Raw genomic sequence first — 24,000 nt, 5'->3', positions numbered from 1 at the left:
AGTTCACATTTCTAGAAAATCATACATTATTATAAGAAACAATATTCCACACGAGGGAAATCATTGTTGTGTCCATGAAGATGTTAAAAATAGGCATAAATCTAGCTTACACATTTACCCAAATGATCATACGCCTGTTTAACCGAAGCTAATCTGTGTGTGTTTCTCCGTCCCCAATGTCACTTCTCTGTGTTTTACGGCCCTGATGAGAACGTCGGTCTCCTCGGCTGTGAACCGCTCCTGGCAAACCCGCCGTTATAATAGCAATCCGCCATGGAACAAGCACGCCTGCTCTTAAAGGGAATGTGAGATGTCGCTCTGATTGGTTTATTTCACGTTACGCCCAAACCACACCTATGAGTAATGAAGCGACTTCAGACCAACACATTTCCGAGATCCGACCACAAAGTTACTTGCGTTTCGCTTTTGATACTTGCGTTTCAGATCGTTAAAATAGGGCCCATAATCTTTAATGTGGCGATGCTTCTCAGTACAAAAATAAATGATGTTCTTCCTCAGTGTTTCTGTCTCGTTTTTCAGCACAAACATTTAAACATTCTTAAATCAAGATGCATTTACTGGAGAAGCAAAATGACTGAAGATATTGAGTCTGAAAAATGAATTTGTGCTGAAAATAAGAACAAATATTTGTCAGTGGAGTCAGAAAATAAACTTGTCTCCCTTTTGAATTAAGATAATTTTTCTGACCTCATGAAAGACATTTGTTCTTATTTCCAGCACAAACTCACTTCATTATGATACATGTTTGACTTAACATCTTCAGTCATTGTGCTTCTCCAGTAAATGTATCCTGATTTCAGAGTGTTTAGATATTTGTGCTGAAATACTGTGGAAGAACATCATTTTTTCGCAGTGTATAATCAGTCTCAGAAATGAACCGTTTCTTGACTGCAGAGTTGCATTTGTTTACAAGAGCCCTTCTCAACCGAAGTCCATACAGTAGATTCACATTCATGAATAATGGACCAGGAAAGCTTACAATAATGAGCGTGGCTTCCATATATTTTTTTTTAATGAAGTGCATTTGACAGTTATAGCATGGCAGCGTGTTGTAAAAGCCTGCGGTTTGAGATGGAGAGGATCCATCGATTGAGTTTTGCTGAATGCATAATTGCAGTCGAGGGAGTTCGGTTTGTGCGCTGCGTTTTAATGCATTCTAAGCCGAGTTCTGTCTTGGCAAAAGCAGCTTTCATCTGAAAACTGATCCCAGCGCAGTATCCGGGTCGTCCGGACACTTCATCTCACGCCTGCGAGGGTCAGGGTTTCAGCATCCACTCCTGATATGTGCAATCATCCATCGAGTGTGTGTTTGAGCTCAGCGGGGGGGAAAAGATCAAACCTGTTCTCCTTCTCTGTACAGGCGAGACCACAGGCTGTTTAAGATGGACGTGGCGATGAGAAAGTTAGTGGTTTAGCTTCAGGTAAAAGCCTTTTTTACCCTTAAACCATCTGAGTTTCTTAGTCTTATCTATGATTTCATCAAACAGCCGCTGATTCTTCCCTCACTGCTGTTTACTCATCATTACTATAGTTCAAAACTGTAAATTACCATGTTCTTACTCAGTTTTTCTATACATTTCTGAAAACGGCCCTATGATGTTTGCCCTGTTTTGTTGTTGCCATCCGAGGCACGAGCTGTAAAGGTTCCGCACTTTTCCTGAAAAGGGGGCGGGACCAGCAGCTCATTTGCATTTAAAGATACACAGGTTTTTTTTATTGTAAAAACAAGTTCAATCTGTAAAACCTACACTAAGTTAATGAGTAAGGCTGTTTTAGATGGACATGGTGCGTAATCTTCCATCACTGCTGTTTACTCATCATATAGCTCAACACTGTTAATTACCATGTTCTTACTCAGTTTTTCTGCACATTTCTTGTTTTGTTGTTTCCATCCGAGGCACGAGCTGTAAAGGCTCCGCCCTTTTCTGGAAAGGGGGTGGGGACCAGCAGCTCATTTGCATTTAAAGACACACACACGAAAACAGCTTGATTTTTACTGTAAACATAAATTCAATCCATAAAACTTAAAACATTGCTATACAATTTTTTAAGGTAAAATTCTGGAAAGCAAACTGCCAATTCTTTTTACCATAAATTTTACCGTTTTTTTTTTTTTTTTTACAGTGCAGTGTTAAGTGGCTTTAAGATAATGAGTACATGCTTTCTGCTGATGTGCATCTTCTGCAGTGTGAATTGGGCCCTGGGAGCAAACATGGATAAATATGTAAATTTGTGCACCGGCTTAAGAATATGATGAATTTCAAACAAAATATCATCAACCTTTTGCTACAGCGTGGCTGTTTTGATGCCATGCAATTACCTGCAATGCAAAGCAGATTTGTGTTTTATTCTACAGCTGCAGATGTAAACATGTCTCATCATGCACAACAGCTACTGTCTGTATAAGATAAAAAGTGTTGAGGAAACGATCAGCCTGATCTGGACCGTGAGGATGGCCTGATGACACAATGACCGGAGAGAGATGTACTGTACATGTACTGTGTGGGACCACTTGGGGTTTTCTGTCATGTTTTAACTGTTGCTGTTGTGTTAAGTAGTGTCAAGTGTCTTCTGCTCAGCAAGGTTGCATTTATTTGATCAAAAATACAGTAAAAATTGTGAAATATTATTCCAGTGTAAATCAGCTGTTTTCTATGTGAATATATAGTAAAATGTAATTTATTCCTGCGATCAAAGCTGAACTTTCAGCATCATTACTGTGAAAACTGTCATACATTATATTTTTCAGGATTCTTTGAAGATAGAAAGTTCAAAAGAACAGCATTAATAGTAATAGAATTCTTTGCAACATTATAAATGCCCTTAATATCACTTTTGATCAATTTAATGCATCCTTGATGAAAAAAAGCATTAATTTAAAAAAGTATATGGAGGACCAAAACTGCAGACAAAGAAATGTTGAGTTTAATCCATGTTAAAGGTTTGAAAACTTTAATAAAGCAGCACAAGGCTTTATTAAGCTTGCGGAGGGTAAGAATCAAGTGTTTCTCTTCACTCTATCTCTCGGTTAGATGCCATCACAACTCGACGGCGCAGACTGTGAGTTTAATCAAACGCACAGCGATCTCCTGCTGTAATCTATAGGGCGTCATTATAGAGAAAACCCCATCAGGCCTATCAAGCTGTCGGTTACAGCGCTGGAATTAAATTCACCCCGACCGGGCAACACTAATCAGTGTCCTGACTGGATTACACGCGACACCGGAGACCCGGCTGACATTTGTGCGCCTGTTTTCTGTGTAAAAATAGCGGCTTTGAGAGGAAAAATCAGCTAGCTTCCATTATAGGGAGAAAAAAGCCAAACAATTAAATGCCATGGATGAATATTGATGGAGTAATCCACTATTTTGTTGTAGAGGGGGTCAAAATTTAAATTTTAATTTAGAGCCAAATTACAGGAGGGGAACAATTACTTTAGAAAGATTTCATTATTTTATTTTTACACATAGGTAGGTAGGTTTGTTAGTGAAATCTGCTGACTTACACAATACTTGTTGCATTAAATGCCAATGGTAACAGTTCAAAAATGTAAAAAAGCACTTTTTTAAAAAAAAAAGTTTGCATGGCTGTAACTCAAGAAGGATTAATATCTCAACATCCTTTCAGATTTTGGTTCTTAACAAACATTTCTCTCGGTATCCCCAATTGTAATGCCCAATATGGATCAATTCCAGTGATATGAGGATCTCACTGTGGCTCCATGAATAAATTGTTCATATTTTCAGTGGTGAAAAACCAAATGTGGGTCACTTTCCATAGCACTGCTACTTTTTATCTTTAAAAGAGGAATGTTTGAAGAACAAATAATGTTAAAACTAGAAATGTATGTATGAAATGTTTCCCTCTGTCAAAACATTTGCTTTAGAACGGACCTGAGTGACAAATATATTTGTTTTCCAAAGTTTGGGCGCCTGTAACTCAAGAAGTATTAAAGATATCTTAATATGCTTTTAGATTCTGGTTTTCAACAAACTTTCCTCTTGGCATCTCCATTGTTAAGGTCTAATATGATTCAATCCCAGAGATATGAGGATCTCAATGTGACTCCATGAGTAAATTGTTGAATTTTACCCATTTTCAGTGTGACTTTGCATATACAGCTTACACTTTTTTCGTTTAAAGAGGAATGTTTGAAGAACAAATAATGTTGAAATTAGAAACGTATCTCGTTCTCCCTCTTCTATGTTCCTGAGTCAATCATGTTCTTTTTCCAAAGTTTGCATGCCTGTAACTCAAAAAGTATTAAAGATATCTTAATATGCTTTTAGATTCTGGTTTTCAGCAAACTATTCTCTTTGTATCTCCAATGTTGATGCCCAATATGGTTCAGTTCCAGAGATATGAGGATCTCAATCTGGCTTCATGAGTAAATTGTTCACATTTTCAGTGGTTAAAAACCAAATGTGAGTCACTTACCATACCACTGCTACTTTTTTTCTTTTAAAGAGGAATGTCTAAAGAAAAAATAATAATGTCAAAACTAGAAATGTATCTTGTTTCCCTCTTCTATGTACCTGAGAGCCAAACATGTTCTTTTTCCAAAGTTTGCATGCCTCTAACTCAAGAAGTATTAAATATATCATAATATGCTTTTAGATTCTGGTTTTCAACAAACTTTTCTCTTGGCATCTCCATTTTTAAGGCCTAATATGATTCAATCCCAGAGATATGAGGATCTCAATGTGACTCCATGAGTAAATTGTTGAATTTTACCCATTTTCAATGGTCAAAAACCACATGTGGCTGACTTTGAATACAGCTGATAATTATATATTTAAACATGCATGTCTCTATTATTAATTTTGTACAATAGCAATACTGGAAATAAAATGCTAAACTTTTAAATTTTAGACCTCAAAACAGTGACTGCATGTGAGATTCAGGAGTCGCAGTGAACGATGCAGAAGCCTAACTCTCAAATCTAGTTGCATAAGCAAACAAACCTTCATTCCAACTGAAACAAAAATGGCAGACAAGCTCCACATCGCTGTAATGAATCAGTGTATTTATTTAAAACAATCTACCCTGCCAAAACGCCCCGACTCAATGGCTTCATTGTGTGCATGTAGCTGTCTTCGTGAAGGTAATTGCTCCTACCTGCGTTGAGATAATGGATCCTGGATGAATTATTGACCGCCTCTAGATTTTGATTAAGGGCCTGCGGTGCAGAACATGTCTTAATGAAACTGAGGAATCAGCATTCAGGGTGGCAGCGTCCACTCGCTGATTACGTTCGGGTCTTCGGCGAGCCAGAGGAGACACTAAAATCTGTTCAGTATTTCTTAATGGTGTAAGTAGAGGATGTTATTAGTGTCGTTATGGGATGAAAAGGTCAGCTGTATTCAGTTTTGATTCAGATCCATGATATCTGGCATTTGCTGGTCAAACTCGCTGGAGTTCATGATGAAAATATTGCACTTCACACTAATGAACTCACCCGGTTATGCAAATGCATGTCTTTAAAGTATTAATAGCAAGTGAAATGACATTAGATTTACTATAAGTGTCATTTGGATTTCACGCATGAGAACATTTCCGTGAGAAACCAGTAAATCTGTCCAATTCTGCGCTGTGTTAAACACTCATCTCAAAGAAGAATCACGCGTACAGTCTCTTTAATATCTCAATAATTTCTCCTAGACAGAAATGTGAAAAATTAGAGAGCGTAAAAAAGCTGAGGCTCGGCTCCTCTACAGATCTCAGCAACGTTTCTCATCAGATTCTCCTCATATTGTCCTCATATTCTTCAGTCTGCAGTCATTGAGCTGAATGCCGCAGATCTAGACTCTTATTGTTTGACTATATTATATATATATATATATCACTATTGACTCATCACACACACACTTTGCTTCTCTCATCTACACAGACGCAGCAGTTCTCATTTTTGTTCAAACCATTCATTATTACAAGGAAAAATATTAACACATGAGGGAAATCATTGTGGTGTCCATGAAGATGTGAAAAATAGGCATAAATCTAGCTTACACATTTACCATAATTATCATACGCCTGTTTAACCGAAGCTAATCTGGGTGTGTTTCTCCATCCCCAATGTCACTTCTCTGTGTTTTACGGCCCTGACGAGAACGTCGGTCTCCTCGGCTGTGAACCGCTCCTGGCAAATCCACCGTTATAATAGCAATCCGCCATGGAACAAGCACGCCTGCTCTTAAAGGGAATGTGAGATGACGCTCTGATTGGTTTATTTCACGTTACGCCCAAACCACACCTATGAATAATGAAGCGACTTCAGACCAACACATTTTAGATTTGCGTCGGACGCAAGAGTCATTTATCCCGCCGGTATAATAGCAACAGCGCCCGAGATCCGCCCACAAAGCATTTCGCGCTTGATACTTGCATTTCAGATCGTTAAAATAGGGCCGTAAAGATGAGAGTGCTCTTCATTACGCCCAACAGTGTGTAGTTGGTTAGACAAAAATCTGCTTATATGAATGAAGTGTGTGCCATTTCGTGCAAAAGTTTGATTTATATGAGGTATTTTGCAGTTTGGGTGTGTGGTTTTGTGAATTGTGTTAAGTATTTTGATAAAAGCAGCCTAGTTTGCAAAATGTGTTAGCAATTGGAAAAAAACTGTAATGTAAATCAAAGGACAAAAGACAAACAAAAATATAAGGTTTCTAAAATATTTTCCTCATATTTTGATGCTTTAATCAAACTACTAGGGTCATCATTTTTGGCCACTACTGGATATACTAGAAGAAACATCTCAACTTCAACTAAATTTACCTGAAATTTCCTTTAAGCCTCAAGAACACTAAGTGTGAACCTCTGTCCGGTGGGAATAAGCGTGTGCTAAATCTGATGCTGTCATAAGTGTGTGTGTGGAGGACACTGGAGGTCCAGCTGGTGTGTGTTCAGTGTCCCTCGCGTGAAGGATCGCTCTGTCAGGTCATTGATCAACGATGTCAATCTGTCCTCCAGAGGAACGTATAAATAGAGCGAAACCGGCAGCACCTGAAATGATGCTCTTTCTCCTCTTGGAAAAGCCGATGAAAGTGTTGAGTGATTTCGTCAGTCGCAGTATTTCACTCTCTCTGTGACAGCGGAGGAAATCTTTATCTTCTGTTGCTAGTCGAGCAGATTCACGAGCATACAGAACTGGTGCTGTGGTGGAAATACAGCTTGTTTATGTGTCTATGTGGTGTTTTTAATCTGCTTTAAGACAAACCATGTGTAAATTCATAAGTCGACAGCATTGCTGAGTATTTCCTCCTTAAAACTGCAGTGAACCAAAGACAGTCTCAAAAACACGCTTTGAAATCGCTGGTGTTTCTGACGTCACAAACTACCTTGTAACCAATCAGATCAACGTGTGATCGTCAACCAGTGGATCTCTGAGCTGAGTGAGTGAGTGGAGGTGGGGCTCATTTGCATATTCATTGCACCGCGAATACTAAATGAGGCAAGGGTGTCGAGTTACACAAAAATATGTCCGTTTGGTGATCAAAGATGAGTTTTAAGGGATACGATTATTGACTACAGGGTTTAATCTTTCGACTGATACCTAATTTATGATGCTTGCTAAAATATGCGATGGGAAAAAGTGTGTCAAGTGTCACACACGCACCAGAAACAAATATTTACACAGATTTTAGTGGCAGAAATAATAAGCTTTATCCCGCTCCTTTTCGAACATATTGAAATAATTGTTTTTTTCTTTCGGTATGTTGCAACATACTTATTGTATTTTTACATTTTCTTTTATTTGGATCTTTTGTTGTTCGAAATAAAAAATTAATGCAAAATGAAATGAGATGTATTGAGACGCTGTCGTGTTTCTTCAGATCTGGACGAGCCCGTGGTGACGGTTCATCAGAGCATTGGGGAAGCGAAAGAGCAGTTCTACTACGAGCGGACGGTGTTCCTGCGATGCGTGGCCAACTCAAACCCGCCCATCCGCTACAGCTGGAACCGAGGACGAGACGTGCTCTCGCAAGGATCCGATAAAGGCGTGGAGATCTACGAGCCCTTCTTTACCCAGGTAAGAATGTAAGCCTTGCTGAAAGTCATACTGTTGTTTTCCAGCACACGCTTGTGAACATGCTTAAATCAAGATGCGTTTACTGGAGAAGCAAAATCAGTGAAGATAGTAAGCCGTGAAGAAATGAGTTTTTGCTTAAAACAAGAACAAATATCTGCCAATGGGGTCAGAAAAATGTTAATTCAAAGGGAAAACAAGATTCTGACCTGGAAACTTGGAAAAAAATATGGATGAAGAATATCATTTCTCTTACATTGTACCATGTTGGTAATATATCTGCTAAATGAATTCATGTAAATGCTATTCTTTGAAGTACCTGAATATGGTCATTGTACAGTATCAAAGTAGACGACTATAATGTTGCAATTAAAACAAAGATTATTGGAGTAAGTTTTACAAGAAAATACTGTATTCAGTGTGGTTGTAATTATTTGTAAAATTTACTAGCAATTTCTAGGTGATTTTTCTTTTACTGCATATTAAAGAAATTAATGTTTTTATTCATCAGGGATGCATTAAATTCATCAAAAGTGGCGGTAAAGACATTACAGTTTTTCTCGATTGCTTAAACACTATAACCAGGCTTTTGAACTAAAATTTCAAAACCATAACGCCATTTATCAAAAAGCACACCCATTTCACTAAACTATAAACACTATTCCCTGTTTCGACACATGAGTCAGATTTGTTGAACTGTCACTGCAAAACTCTACACACAAATCACTTCATTTCTCATTGCTTATACCATGTTGTCATGTATAAAGCACTAGCATTCAAAATTGTTCACTCAAGTCAGCACAGCTTCAGCTCAGTTAGCACACAATTATCCAGGTGGAAACACTAAGAGTCAAAATTAAACACACATCAATCAGAACCTTCAATAGATAGATAAAAGGGCCCAAATCAGTTTATTGCATTTTGGAACAATGGATCCAGAAAGACATGAAGGAAGAGGGATAAGAATGAGGAGTAAGGGCAAGGACAAGAAGACAAGCAGTCTCAGATGAAATTCAAGCCACTCTAGTTGCCCATGTCTTTATCAATGGTATGACTATGAGGGAGGCTGGGCTACGAGTAAGGCCAAATTTGAGTCGCTTTACCGTCGCCTCGAGAACCTTCAGGAAGGTGTGGTGGCAAACAAAATTCTATCACTGAATAAGAGACAAACATTTCCAATAGTCTTTGAGGTTTATTTTCTTGCAAGAAAAGGCCAGCAGTCGTACAGTCACACAGAGTGACACAGAGTGTGACAGTGAAGGGAGGGCATCCTTTCTCCTTTATAGTCTTGACTCCCAGAATGTTATCTTTCTAGGCAAATGATGGTATTTCAACCATATGTGGAACATTCTTAGACGTGTCCATCATATTGTCTCCATGAGTGGAGGCCCTCCTGTCACGACCAACACTCTTTACCATTCCAATACAATTCCATATTAGAATAAGGTTTGTGTGTGCTCTTTTACTGTCATATGGTGGTCACACACATCTTACTGCAAGTAAATATAAAAAAAAATTTAGAGGAGAGAGTAAAAAAAAAAGTAAAAAAAAAAGAGTAAAACAGGAAAAAAAAATGTTTTTGTGTGTGTGTTTTCTGTGTATGAATAAAAATGTGCCAATGTATCCACTGGTTGTGTCTTTTGTGTCCATCATGTGAAAAGGTTTGTGAGGGGGGAACCACAAGCAACATAATTTACCAGTTTTGGAAATGTTTTGAATTTATTGCACCAGTGTCTTAGACTATGTTGTAGTGTGTGTGATTTTGAGGGCTTGTGTGTCCTGTTTGAGGGCAAAGTTTGTTTTTTCAGCAAGAGTGAATGGTTTTGAGTGTAGAGCTTCATTTTGACCTGAAAATAGGATGTTTGGGGAATTGGGTGAGACGTTATGGATTTGTGTTTATAGTTTTGAGAATACGAGGCATAGTTTCAAGAAATGTGTTTAAGCAATCGAGAAAAACTGTAATAATGTTGCAAAAAGATTATATTTCAAATAAACGCTATTCTTTTGAACTTTCCATTCATCAAAGAATCATGAAAAATAAAATGTATGACGATTTCCACGGAAATGTGACTGTTTTCAACATTGATAATAATCATAAATGTTTCTTGATCATCAAATCATCATATTAGAGTGATTTCTGAAGGATCATGTGACACTGAAGACTGGAGTAATGATGCTGAACATTCAGCTTTGATCACAGGAATAAATTACACTTTACTGTATATTCACATAGACAACAGATGATTTACATTGGAATGATATTTCACAATTTTTTCTGTATTTTTGAATACAGTATTCAAATAATCGCAGCTGTGGTGAGCAGAAGAGACTGGAATCAGTGTAATGAAGGATAGCATCAGTATGTGAGGACTGTGATGAGCTCTTCCTCAGAAAGCGCACAGATCAAGCTCGTCTAAAGCCTTTTTTTATTTGCTTTGGCACTAAACGTCATCCCATGGTTTCACACGCGTGAGAAAAGAGTGTGTGTGTCAGTGGGAGCCATCAGGAGCTCGTGTTGTTTCGCTGTAGATGTCATGAGAACAGCTATAGTCTCGCTCACTCGTGCTGTCTCTCTGTTTCTCTTTATCGTGTGTCTGTCACGGGAGGAACTGGAGATCCAGTCTCACTCACACCACGCTTCGTTACAGCGAAGAAATCTTTATTTCTCACGGTTCTCTGAATGTTCTTTTTTTTTTTTAAATGAACATTCCATTTTGCATAATGGGAAAGTTACTTTTAAATGTTCTCTGAACATTCCGAAACATTCTGTTACATTTTAAAAAATGTTAAACATCCAAATAAAATGATTCCACAAATGATGTATAAATAATAGAGCAGATAATTCTTCTAATTAACATTACTGGAAAGTTTATTCATAACTTCTGCCAGAACGTTCCTGTTAGCTGGGTTGTTATCTTCTGTTTATTGATTATTATGTTTATTGTTTATCTGTACATCTTTCAAAACGCCCTTTATTTTTGATAGTACACTTATACTAACTGTGACTACAACCACATGTCAACTCTCTCTCATTAGAGTATTAGTAGACTGTTAGTAGGGTTAGTTGACTTGTACTTGCAAAGTTACTTCAAAATGTCAAAATAAAGTGATATTAAGTAAACAGTATATTCTATTGACTGCTAGTTGACATGTAGTTGCAAAGTTACTTATAGTAGAATATCTAAAGTGGACTATCAAAATACAGTAAAGAGTGATAGATTGTTCTATATTGAGCTCTAGGGTTCTTGACTTAATTTTAAAGTTAATTTTAAAAATGTTCTATCTAAAGAGAAATATCTTAAATGCTTTCATGTTTAATGGGTTATTTCATAAAGTATGTCTACGAGCTGTTTAATTCATTGAATGTAATTTAAATTAAAAATGAATTACAAAATGAATTAACTGAAACTAAATTCATCAAATGATCCCATACTGACAGAACCATGTAGAACATTTTCTTCTCAGAATACTGGATGTGTGTAATAATCAAACACATAAACGTCAAAGTTCAATGATAAAACTGTCTGATGAAAGTAATTTTTCAGCACATGCACACACACACACACACACACACACACACACACACACACACACACGCACGTCTCCTAGTTAGACATGTTCATTCTTTCTGTCTCTCTGATCTCGTTTGTGGATTTTTATTCCAATTGGTTTCCCATCAGGATCTTGACAGGCGAGCGGCGAGGACGATATCAGCCGGACGCAGACGAGGAGGTGACATAGACAGAGTCCGCATAATGAAATTACGTTTGGGGAGAGGGTGAATGATCGTCGGAATATGAAAGCCAGGGAAGCTCTTAGATGTGAGGACTGTATCTGTCTGATATTCTAATCTACAGTGATGAGTGGGACGCCACATCAAAGCCAGCGCTCTGTGTTTCTCTCGGATGGGAAGATGCTTTACAAGCTCTCAGGACCGATGGGCCTAAAGACCCCCTGCGTTTCGGTGCCGTATGGCGGTGGAGAAACTCGATAAGGCACCGCCGACGCATTTAGCGTTTCCGCAAATTCAAATTCCAAAGGTTGTCTTTGAAATGAGCAACGCAGTGAATGGATTTGCAGTGGAACGGGAATGAGATGCAGATTAATGATGAACTCGCGGCGCTGATGAAAGCTGTCGGCGACTGATGCCTTCGAGCGTCCGAAGCCTTTCTCGCACTTTGAGAAGTTCACGATATAATGCTGTACTGCGAACGCATGTCCTTCATTCACTGTGTTTTTTGTTTTGTATGTTAGGATTTAGTTGCTGCCATTTTTATTTAGTAAACCCACTCAACACGTGCAGGCCTAAATTTACAGTAAGATTTTGCATTGCACAGTTTTAGCATAAACAAATAAACGTAACGTGATGCATATTTGTCAGACAAGGTCAGAAACATTTGCATGGTTTATAATTTGCATCTTTTATTTAAATAATCATGTTTTTAAAATGCATTTATTCAAATTGCTCAGAATCAGCATAGTTGTGTTCACTGTGAAAATTTAGTCATTAACATTATTTATATATGGCTGTGGAACAAGCAATATTCAATTAGTTCAAATGTATTAAAACATGGTTATTATAGTTAACTAAAACTGAAATTAAAACCATAAAAAAGTTAACTGTGCCTCTTAGGGGTGTAACGATAGTCATGTCACGATTCGATACATATCACGATACTGAACTCACGATATTATTGCGATACTCCAAGACATATGATAAAAGGTTAACAAAAAATGTACTGTGGATTAAAATGCTAGATTTGATATGACATTGTGTGTGTAAATGAATAGTCTTGGACTTGGTGCTGGAAACCCAAAGCACAGGACAATAGAGACACCAGAATAACAATATTCATGATTCTGAAGCTGAAAATACTATTTTAGACGAATATGCTTGCACTCTTTCACTGACGATATGTTTAAAATAACGTAGGACACTTTTACTGGGAACATCAGACATTTGGCATTATCAGGACCCACAAATATTCACCCACTGCATTATTATACATTATATTCAACATTATTTATAGTAGTTTAATGTAGTACTGACACTAAAACTCCTTTAAAAATTTTATTTTGGGTGAACTATCCACAATACATATTGTTGCATTTTTTTATTGCGCTATATTGTGACACGATATATTATTACATCTCTAGTGCCTCTTATGGATGGCACCACAAAACCACTCTTGCTGCAGCATCTGGATCAGTTGCAGAGGTTTGACCGATGCTGGAAGGAGAGAGCATTACAATAGTCCAGTCTGGAGAGAACAAGAGCTTGGACCAGGAGTTGTGTAGCTCCGATATGAAGGACCTGATCCTCCTCATGTTGTATAAGGCAAATCTGAAGAACCGTGCAGTTCTAGCAATGTGGTCTGTAAAGTTCAACTGATCATCAATCACAACTCCAAGGTTCCTGGCTGTCCTGTATGGAGTTATGGATGATGAACCTAGCTGAATTCCAGAATGGTTGTGGTGTAGTGTTGGGTTGGCCGAGACCACAGAACAACAGTTCTGTCTTCACAAGGTTTAGTTGAAGAGATGTCTATCAGGCAGGCTGAGATGCGAGCGGCTCCCGTCAGATCCTCTCTCTGGAATGAGAAGTAGAGTTATCAGCATTGCAGTGATGGGAAAAACCATGTTTCTGAATGACAGATCCTAGTGAAGACATGTAGATGGAGAAGAGAAGCGGTCCCAGCACTGAGCCCTGAGGCACTCCAGTAGCTAGATGATAACAGTGATGGGATAAACCATGTTTCTGAATGACAGACACTAGTGATGATATGTAGATGGAGAAGAGAATCGGTCCCAGCACTGAGCCCTGAGGCACTCCAGTAGCTAGATGATAACAGTGATGAGATAAACCATGTTTCTGAATGACAGATCCTAGTGATGTCATGTAGATGGAGAAGAGAAGCGGTCCCAGCACTGAGCCCTGAGGCACTCCAGTAGCTAGATGATAACAGTGATGGGATAAACCATGTTTCTGAATGACAGACACTAGTGATGACATGTAGATGGAGAAGAGAAGTGGTCCCAGCACTGAGCCCTGAGGCACTCCAGTAGCTAGATGATAACAGTGATGGGATAAACCATGTTTCTGAATGACAGACACTAGTGATGACATGTAGATGGAGAAGAGAATCGGTCCCAGCACTGAGCCCTGAGGCACTCCAGTAGCTAGATGATAACAGTGATGGGAAAAAACATGTTTCTGAATGACAGACACTAGTGATGTCATGTAGATGGAGAAGAGAAGCGGTCCCAGCACTGAGCCCTGAGGCACTCCAGTAGCTAGATGATAACAGTGATGGGATAAACCATGTTTCTGAATGACAGATCTAGTGATGACATGTAGATGGAGAAGAGAAGCGGTCCCAGCACTGAGCCCTGAGGCACTCCAGTAGCTAGATGATAACAGTGATGGGATAAACCATGTTTCTGAATTACAGATCTAGTGATGACATGTAGATGGAGAAGAGAAGCGGTCCCAGCACTGAGCCCTGAGGCACTCCAGTAGCTAGATGATAACAGTGATGGGATAAACCATGTTTCTGAATGACAGATCCTAGTGATGTCATGTAGATGGAGAAGAGAAGTGGTCCCAGCACTGAGCCCTGAGGCACTCCAGTAGCTAGATGATAACAGTGATGGGATAAACCATGTTTCTGAATGACAGATCCTAGTGATGTCATGTAGATGGAGAAGAGAAGTGGTCCCAGCACTGAGCCCTGAGGCACTCCAGTAGCTAGATGATAACAGTGATGGGATAAACCATGTTTCTGAATGACAGATCCTAGTGATGTCATGTAGATGGAGAAGAGAAGTGGTCCCAGCACTGAGCCCTGAGGCACTCCAGTAGCTAGATGATAACAGTGATGGGATAAACCATGTTTCTGAATGACAGATCCTAGTGATGTCATGTAGATGGAGAAGAGAAGTGGTCCCAGCACTGAGCCCTGAGGCACTCCAGTAGCTAGATGATAACAGTGATGGGATAAACCATGTTTCTGAATGACAGATCCTAGTGATGTCATGTAGATGGAGAAGAGAAGTGGTCCCAGCACTGAGCCCTGAGGCACTCCAGTAGCTAGATGATAACAGTGATGGGATAAACCATGTTTCTGAATGACAGACACTAGTGATGACATGTAGATGGAGAAGAGAATCGGTCCCAGCACTGAGCCCTGAGGCACTCCAGTAGCTAGATGATAACAGTGATGGGAAAAAACATGTTTCTGAATGACAGACACTAGTGATGACATGTAGATGGAGAAGAGAAGCGGTCCCAGCACTGAGCCCTGAGGCACTCCAGTAGCTAGATGATAACAGTGATGGGATAAACCATGTTTCTGAATGACAGACACTAGTGATGTCATGTAGATGGAGAAGAGAAGCGGTCCCAGCACTGAGCCCTGAGGCACTCCAGTAGCTAGATGATAACAGTGATGGGATAAACCATGTTTCTGAATGACAGATCCTAGTGATGTCATGTAGATGGAGAAGAGAAGCGGTCCCAGCACTGAGCCCTGAGGCACTCCAGTAGCTAGATGATAACAGTGATGGGATAAACCATGTTTCTGAATGACAGATCCCAGTGATGACATGTAGATGGAGAAGAGAAGTGGTCTCAGCACTGAGCCCTGAGGCACTCCAGTAGCTAGATGATAACAGTGATGGGATAAACCATGTTTCTGAATGACAGACACTAGTGATGACATGTAGATGGAGAAGAGAAGCGGTCCCAGCACTGAGCCCTGAGGCACTCCAGTAGCTAGATGATAACAGTGATGGGATAAACCATGTTTCTGAATGACAGATCCTAGTGATGACATGTAGATGGAGAAGAGAAGCGGTCCCAGCACTGAGCCCTGAGGCACTCCAGTAGCTAGATGATAACAGTGATGGGATAAACCATGTTTCTGAATGACAGATCCTAGTGATGACATGTAGATGGAGAAGAGAAGCGGTCCATCACTGAGCCCTGAGGCACTCCAGTAGCTAGATGATAACAGTGATGGGATAAACCATGTTTCTGAATGACAGATCCCAGTGATGACATGTAGATGGAGAAGAGAAGTGGTCTCAGCACTGAGCCCTGAGGCACTCCAGTAGCTAGATGATAACAGTGATGGGATAAACCATGTTTCTGAATGACAGATCCTAGTGATGACATGTAGATGGAGAAGAGAAGCGGTCCATCACTGAGCCCTGAGGCACTCCAGTAGCTAGATGATAACAGTGATGGGATAAACCATGTTTCTGAATGACAGATCTAGTGATGACATGTAGATGGAGAAGAGAAGCGGTCCCAGCACTGAGCCCTGAGGCACTCCAGTAGCTAGATGATAACAGTGATGGGATAAACCATGTTTCTGAATGACAGATCCCAGTGATGACATGTAGATGGAGAAGAGAAGTGGTCTCAGCACTGAGCCCTGAGGCACTCCAGTAGCTAGATGATAACAGTGATGGGATAAACCATGTTTCTGAATGACAGATCCTAGTGATGTCATGTAGATGGAGAAGAGAAGCGGTCCCAGCACTGAGCCCTGAGGCACTCCAGTAGCTAGATGATAACAGTGATGGGATAAACCATGTTTCTGAATGACAGATCTAGTGATGACATGTAGATGGAGAAGAGAAGCGGTCCCAGCACTGAGCCCTGAGGCACTCCAGTAGCTAGATGATAACAGTGATGGGATAAACCATGTTTCTGAATGACAGATCCCAGTGATGACATGTAGATGGAGAAGAGAAGTGGTCTCAGCACTGAGCCCTGAGGCACTCCAGTAGCTAGATGATAACAGTGATGGGATAAACCATGTTTCTGAATGACAGACACTAGTGATGACATGTAGATGGAGAAGAGAAGCGGTCCCAGCACTGAGCCCTGAGGCACTCCAGTAGCTAGATGATAACAGTGATGGGATAAACCATGTTTCTGAATGACAGATCCTAGTGATGACATGTAGATGGAGAAGAGAAGCGGTCCATCACTGAGCCCTGAGGCACTCCAGTAGCTAGATGATAACAGTGATGGGATAAACCATGTTTCTGAATGACAGATCTAGTGATGACATGTAGATGGAGAAGAGAAGCGGTCCCAGCACTGAGCCCTGAGGCACTCCAGTAGCTAGATGATAACAGTGATGGGATAAACCATGTTTCTGAATGACAGATCCCAGTGATGACATGTAGATGGAGAAGAGAAGTGGTCTCAGCACTGAGCCCTGAGGCACTCCAGTAGCTAGATGATAACAGTGATGGGATAAACCATGTTTCTGAATGACAGATCCCAGTGATGACATGTAGATGGAGAAGAGAAGTGGTCTCAGCACTGAGCCCTGAGGCACTCCAGTAGCTAGATGATAACAGTGATGGGATAAACCATGTTTCTGAATGACAGATCTAGTGATGACATGTAGATGTAGAAGAGAAGCGGTCCCAGCACTGAGCCCTGAGGCACTCCAGTAGCTAGATGATAACAGTGATGGGATAAACCATGTTTCTGAATGACAGATCCTAGTGATGACATGTAGATGGAGAAGAGAAGCGGTCCATCACTGAGCCCTGAGGCACTCCAGTAGCTAGATGATAACAGTGATGGGATAAACCATGTTTCTGAATGACAGATCTAGTGATGACATGTAGATGGAGAAGAGAAGCGGTCCCAGCACTGAGCCCTGAGGCACTCCAGTAGCTAGATGATAACAGTGATGGGATAAACCATGTTTCTGAATGACAGATCCCAGTGATGACATGTAGATGGAGAAGAGAAGTGGTCTCAGCACTGAGCCCTGAGGCACTCCAGTAGCTAGATGATAACAGTGATGGGATAAACCATGTTTCTGAATGACAGATCCCAGTGATGACATGTAGATGGAGAAGAGAAGTGGTCTCAGCACTGAGCCCTGAGGCACTCCAGTAGCTAGATGATAACAGTGATGGGATAAACCATGTTTCTGAATGACAGATCTAGTGATGACATGTAGATGTAGAAGAGAAGCGGTCCCAGCACTGAGCCCTGAGGCACTCCAGTAGCTAGATGATAACAGTGATGGGAGAAACCATGTTTCTGAATGACAGATCTAGTGATGACATGTAGATGGAGAAGAGAAGCGGTCCCAGCACTGAGCTCTGAGGCACTCCAGTAGCTAGATGATAACAGTGATGGGATAAACCATGTTTCTGAATGACAGACACTAGTGATGACATGTAGATGGAGAAGAGAAGTGGTCCCAGCACTGAGCCCTGAGGCACTCCAGTAGCTAGATGATAACAGTGATGGGATAAACCATGTTTCTGAATGACAGATCCCAGTGATGACATGTAGATGGAGAAGAGAAGTGGTCTCAGCACTGAGCCCTGAGGCACTCCAGTAGCTAGATGATAACAGTGATGGGATAAACCATGTTTCTGAATGACAGATCCCAGTGATGACATGTAGATGGAGAAGAGAAGTGGTCTCAGCACTGAGCCCTGAGGCACTCCAGTAGCTAGATGATAACAGTGATGGGGTAAACCATGTTTCTGAATGACAGACACTAGTGATGACATGTAGATGGAGAAGAGAAGTGGTCCCAGCACTGAGCCCTGAGGCACTCCAGTAGCTAGATGATAACAGTGATGGGATAAACCATGTTTCTGAATGACAGACACTAGTGATGACATGTAGATGTAGAAGAGAAGCGGTCCCAGCACTGAGCCCTGAGGCACTCCAGTAGCTAGATGATAACAGTGATGGGATAAACCATGTTTCTGAATGACAGATCCTAGTGATGACATGTAGATGGAGAAGAGAAGCGGTCCCAGCTCTGAGCCCTGAGGCACTCCAGTAGCTAGATGATAACAGTGATGGGATAAACCATGTTTCTGAATGACAGATCTAGTGATGTCTTGTAGATGGAGAAGAGAAGCTCCCAACACTGAGCCCTGAGGCACTCCAGTAGCTAGATGTTGGTCTTAGACACCTCAATAGTTTGAATTAGATTTTATTTATATATTTTCTGTTTTCAATTTTGTTTTATTTAAAATGTTAATAAATTTATTGTGTGGTTTTGTTATTTTTATTCGTTTTTCTTTTTTATATTTTAATTATATATCTATATAATTAAAAAAAGAGTTTTATTTCAGTTGTAGTTAATTTAGTATATCAAGTTCAACTAAATGAGCTGAAATAAAGTATATTATAAAGTATAAAGTGAGGTATTATCTTACCTCACACTCTTTCACCATTGAAACTGAAGCATCACCTGGAATTCATGTTTGGAATCTGTGAACCGTGAAGCTCCGCCTTCTTTGATTTAATTGGTCCTCTCACACATCGTGACATTGATGTGCGCTGAGGCAGCCCAGCCTAAAAACTCACTTTTAAAACTTCTTGTCAATAAACAGAGCAGTATGAAGAATACTGTCACCATTATGTTCTGTTAGTTTCTGTTTTCAAGGACCTTCAGTTTGTTTTCATTTGTCACGTGTCTTTGGTTACGGTCATTATATAGCTCATTTGCACCAGCTGTACTCTATTAATCATCTCGTTTGTGTTTATTACTTAAGTTGTACCCTTGCTGTCTTTCCTTGTCCGATCACCGTTATGTTTAGTTCTGTTTGCTATCGCCTGTCTGAGGTATTTTGATTAAACTTTGAGTATTCTGATCTGGATCCGTCTATCTTCGTCTTCCTGCCTGAAACACGACTGTGACAAATACATATTGGGAGGAACAATCTGGCCTTTTTTAATTGTGATCCTCCTGCTCAATGCCTAAGATGGTTTCGGCCCTGGATAAACTTTTGCATCAGGCTTTGGACATTTGGAAATATGGACATGTTTGACAGAAAACGTGCTTAACAATCTACTTGATTCCAGTTCTGCCGCATCTATTCTATTAAATGCATTGAAGCACACATTTGCACACATTTCTCTCTGTCTCTCGCTCTGAGCTCCAGGGGGAAACGAAGATCCTGAAGTTGAAGAACCTGAGACCCAAGGACTACGCCAACTACAGTTGCATCGCCTCCGTACGAAACGTGTGCGGCATCGCTGACCGCAAAGTCGTCTTCAGACTGACCAATAAAACAGGTGAGGCTCTTCAGGCAGTGAAGTAAGTAAGCAATAAGGTACTCGAGACCAAGTCCCTGACCATGAACAGCAACAGAAGTTACATTATTTCACCGTTAGATGGCAGGAAAGACTGTCTTTATGAGTGAGTCAGTGACTAGAGAAGACTTTTATATTGAAAGGACTGAAACTTGTGAACATGGAGAAGCAGCTGACAAATGACTAGCGTGTCCGGCACTGGAAAACCCCTTAACTGTTAAAAGGACAATATATTGCAGCGGGCATTTATACAGATTTTTTATTACGAATATTGGACTGACCTGAAGAAAAATACACTGGTGATACTTTTAATTTGCTTTATAACTGTATCATATCTCTCTTTTAATTCCTTTTATAACTGTTTTAGTTTTCCTTGCTTTTATTTTGTGATTATTTGTGATTTTAATTCCTTTCTGTGTAAAGCACTTTGAATTGCCATAGTGTAATGTGTTATATAAATACATAGCGCTATATAAATAAACTTGCCTTGCCTAAAAAAGGACTAATTAAAGCAAATGCATATTAATAGTTATGACAATATTATGGCCAATGCCAATAGCTGATAATCTTAAGTAGGGTTGGATATCGTTCGAATTTTAATGATTTTGATTCCGATTCTTATTGATTCTTAATTTCGTAAAAGGTAAAAAAAGAAAAACAGATATCATTCACATTTAATCTTATTGCAAAACATTTAATTGAAGCTGAATATCATGAACAAAAATCAACAGGCTAAAGAACACTTAAATAATAATAATAATAATATGTTTATTTTATATAGTGCCTTTCTACAAACTCAAGGTCGCTTTACAAAAAAAAAAAAAAAAAAAAAAAAAACTTAACAGAAGACAAAGAAACAATACAGATAAACCGAAAAGGCAACATAATTGTGTAATTTTAGCTTAACTAATATAAATTTCAAGCATTATTACAGACAAGTAAACACTAAGTAATTAAACCAGAACAATTAGCAATGGCAACAAATGATGTCGTCCTGCAGCTCCGGCCTCCATTAAGCTGTTGGTGGAGGACCCGATCGTGGTGAACCCGGGCCAGACGGTGTCTCTGGTGTGCATCAGCACCGGAGGAGAGCCGGAGCCGAGCCTCACCTGGACCAGCAGTGCCGGATCTCTGCCGGAGAAGAGCCTGATGAAGGACGGGACCCTCACGATTCCCGCGGTCTCCTCTGAGGACGCCGGGATCTACGGGTGCGTCGCCAGCAACAACGTGGGAAACCCGGCAAAGAAATCCACTACCATCATCGTTAGAGGTAAAAAAACAAAAACAAAAAAAAAACAACAACTTTGATTACTTTTATGTCTTAAAATAGCAATGATATATGCATTTAGAAGATTCTTTAAGATCTTTAAAGCAATTTATCAAGGAGTCGACAATAATCGCAATATAATGCCAGGTATATTTGTCAACTATTATGAAGCAAACATCAGAGTGAGTGTGTGTGTGTGTGAGTGTGAGAGTGTGTGAGTGAGTGTGTGTGTGTGTGTGAGTGAGTGTGTGTGTAAATGAGTGAGTGAGTGTGTGTGTGTGTGTGTGTGTGTGTGTGTGTGTGTGTGTGTGTGTGTGTGTGTGTGTGTGTGTGTGTGTGTGTGTGTGTGTGTGTGTGTGTGTCTTTGCCTTATTGTGAAAGAGTGATGAGGGAGCAACTGCTGTTCTAGCGCTCGTTCTGAAAGCTGCATGAAATCCTCAATTTTGCTTCCAGAATCAGTTCATCAGTCCAGTGTGATTTTAAATATTGATTGTCACACCAAAGGAGCTCCTTGTGAAACGACGTTTCTTGTGTCTCTTTGAGGCTGTTAGTCTGTGAAATGTAGATCAGGTTTATATCACAGTTCTCGTTTGGCTGTGAAGGGAAGAGCCTTTGGCACATCGCAGCCTAAATGATTGTTAAAGGCACAATTACGATGAAGTCATTTGTGTGAATCTCATCAAACTGTCAAAAACTGTTCAGGCCAAAATATAAGCAGTCATATTTTGTGCGAAGAAAATTAAGCCTGTTGTTAGGACCCTTAAGATTTTTTGCATAGTAACATTTCATTTCATGACAGTTAATGCACCCCACGCTTTACACCACTGCACCCCACGCTTTACACCACTGCATCCCATGCTTTACACCACTGCATCTCACGCTTTACACCACTGCATCTCATGCTTTACACCACTGCATCTCATGCTTTACACCACTGCATCTCACGCTTTACACCACTGCATCTCACGCTTTACACCACTGCATCTCACGCTTTACACCACTGCATCTCACGCTTTACACCACTGCATCTCATGCTTTACACCACTGCATCCCACGCTTTACACCACTGCATCCCGCGCTTTACACCACTGCATCTCATGCTTTACACCACTGCATCTCATGCTTTACACCACTGCATCTCACGCTTTACACCACTGCATCTCACGCTTTACACCACTGCATCTCACGCTTTACACCACTGCATCTCACGCTTTACACCACTGCATCTCATGCTTTACACCACTGCATCTCATGCTTTACACCACTGCATCTCACGCTTTACACCACTGCATCTCATGCTTTACACCACTGCATCTCACGCTTTACACCACTGCATCTCACGCTTTACACCACTGCATCTCATGCTTTACACCACTGCATCCCACGCTTTACACCACTGCATCCCGCGCTTTACACCACTGCATCCCATGCTTTACACCACTGCATCCCACGCTTTACACCACTGCATCCCATGCTTTACACCACTGCATCCCATGCTTTACACCACTGCATCCCACGCTTAACACCACTGCATCCCACGCTTTACACCACTGCATCCCATGCTTTACACCACTGCATCCCACGCTTTACCCCACTGCATCCCACGCTTTACTCCACTGCATCCCACTCTTTACACCACTGCATCCCACTGCATCCCACTGCACACCACTGCATCCCACTGCACACCACTGCATCCCACGCTTTACACCACTGCATCCCACGCTTTACACCACTGCATCCCACGCTTTACACCACTGCATCCCACGCTTTACACCACTGCATCCCACTGCACACCACTGCATCCCACGCTTTACACCACTGCATCCCACGCTTTACACCACTGCATCCCACGCTTTACACCACTGCATCCCACGCTTTACACCACTGCATCCCATGCTTTACACCACTGCATCCCACGCTTTACACCACTGCATCCCACTGCACACCACTGCATCCCACGCTTAACACCACTGCATCCCACGCTTAACACCACTGCATCCCACTGCACACCACTGCATCCCACGCTTTACACCACTGCATCCCACGCTTTACACCACTGCATCCCACGCTTTACACCACTGCATCCCACGCTTTACACCACTGCATCCCACTGCACACCACTGCATCCCACGCTTTACACCACTGCATCCCACTGCACACCACTGCATCCCACGCTTTACACCACTGCATCCCACGCTTAACACCACTGCATCTCACGCTTTACACCACTGCATCCCACGCTTTACACCACTGCATCCCACGCTTTACACCACTGCATCCCACGCTTTACACCACTGCATCCCACGCTTTACTCCACTGCATCCCACGCTTTACTCCACTGCATCCCACGCTTTACTCCACTGCATCCCACGCTTTACCCCACTGCATCCCACGCTTTACTCCACTGCATCCCACGCTTTACACCACTGCATCCCACGCTTTACCCCACTGCATCCCACGCTTTACTCCACTGCATCCCACTCTTTACACCACTGCATCCCACTGCATCCCACTGCACACCACTGCATCCCACGCTTTACACCACTGCATCCCACGCTTTACACCACTGCATCCCACGCTTTACAC

The 24,000-nt window shown here is 40.9% G+C and overlaps 1 protein-coding gene across 1 annotated transcript in view; it reads left to right on the top strand.

Moving 5' to 3' along the window:
* LOC308698193 (MAM domain-containing glycosylphosphatidylinositol anchor protein 2) overlaps window positions 1-24,000 on the top strand; it is a gene marked incomplete at both ends in the record, with an annotated part of 185,740 nt that overhangs the window by 83,233 nt on the left and 78,507 nt on the right. The window contains 3 exons of the mRNA XM_081378113.1: window positions 7,854-8,050; window positions 19,997-20,129; window positions 21,148-21,417. Coding sequence (XP_081234239.1) covers window positions 7,854-8,050; window positions 19,997-20,129; window positions 21,148-21,417 — 600 coding nt within the window. The remainder of the gene's footprint in view (window positions 1-7,853; window positions 8,051-19,996; window positions 20,130-21,147; window positions 21,418-24,000) is intronic.

Source organism: Scardinius erythrophthalmus (assembly GCF_964197995.2).
Source record: "Scardinius erythrophthalmus genome assembly, chromosome: 11".
NCBI lineage: Eukaryota > Metazoa > Chordata > Actinopteri > Cypriniformes > Leuciscidae > Scardinius > Scardinius erythrophthalmus.
Note: the sequence above shows the minus strand (reverse complement) of the source record. Positions and strands in the feature narration are given on the sequence as shown.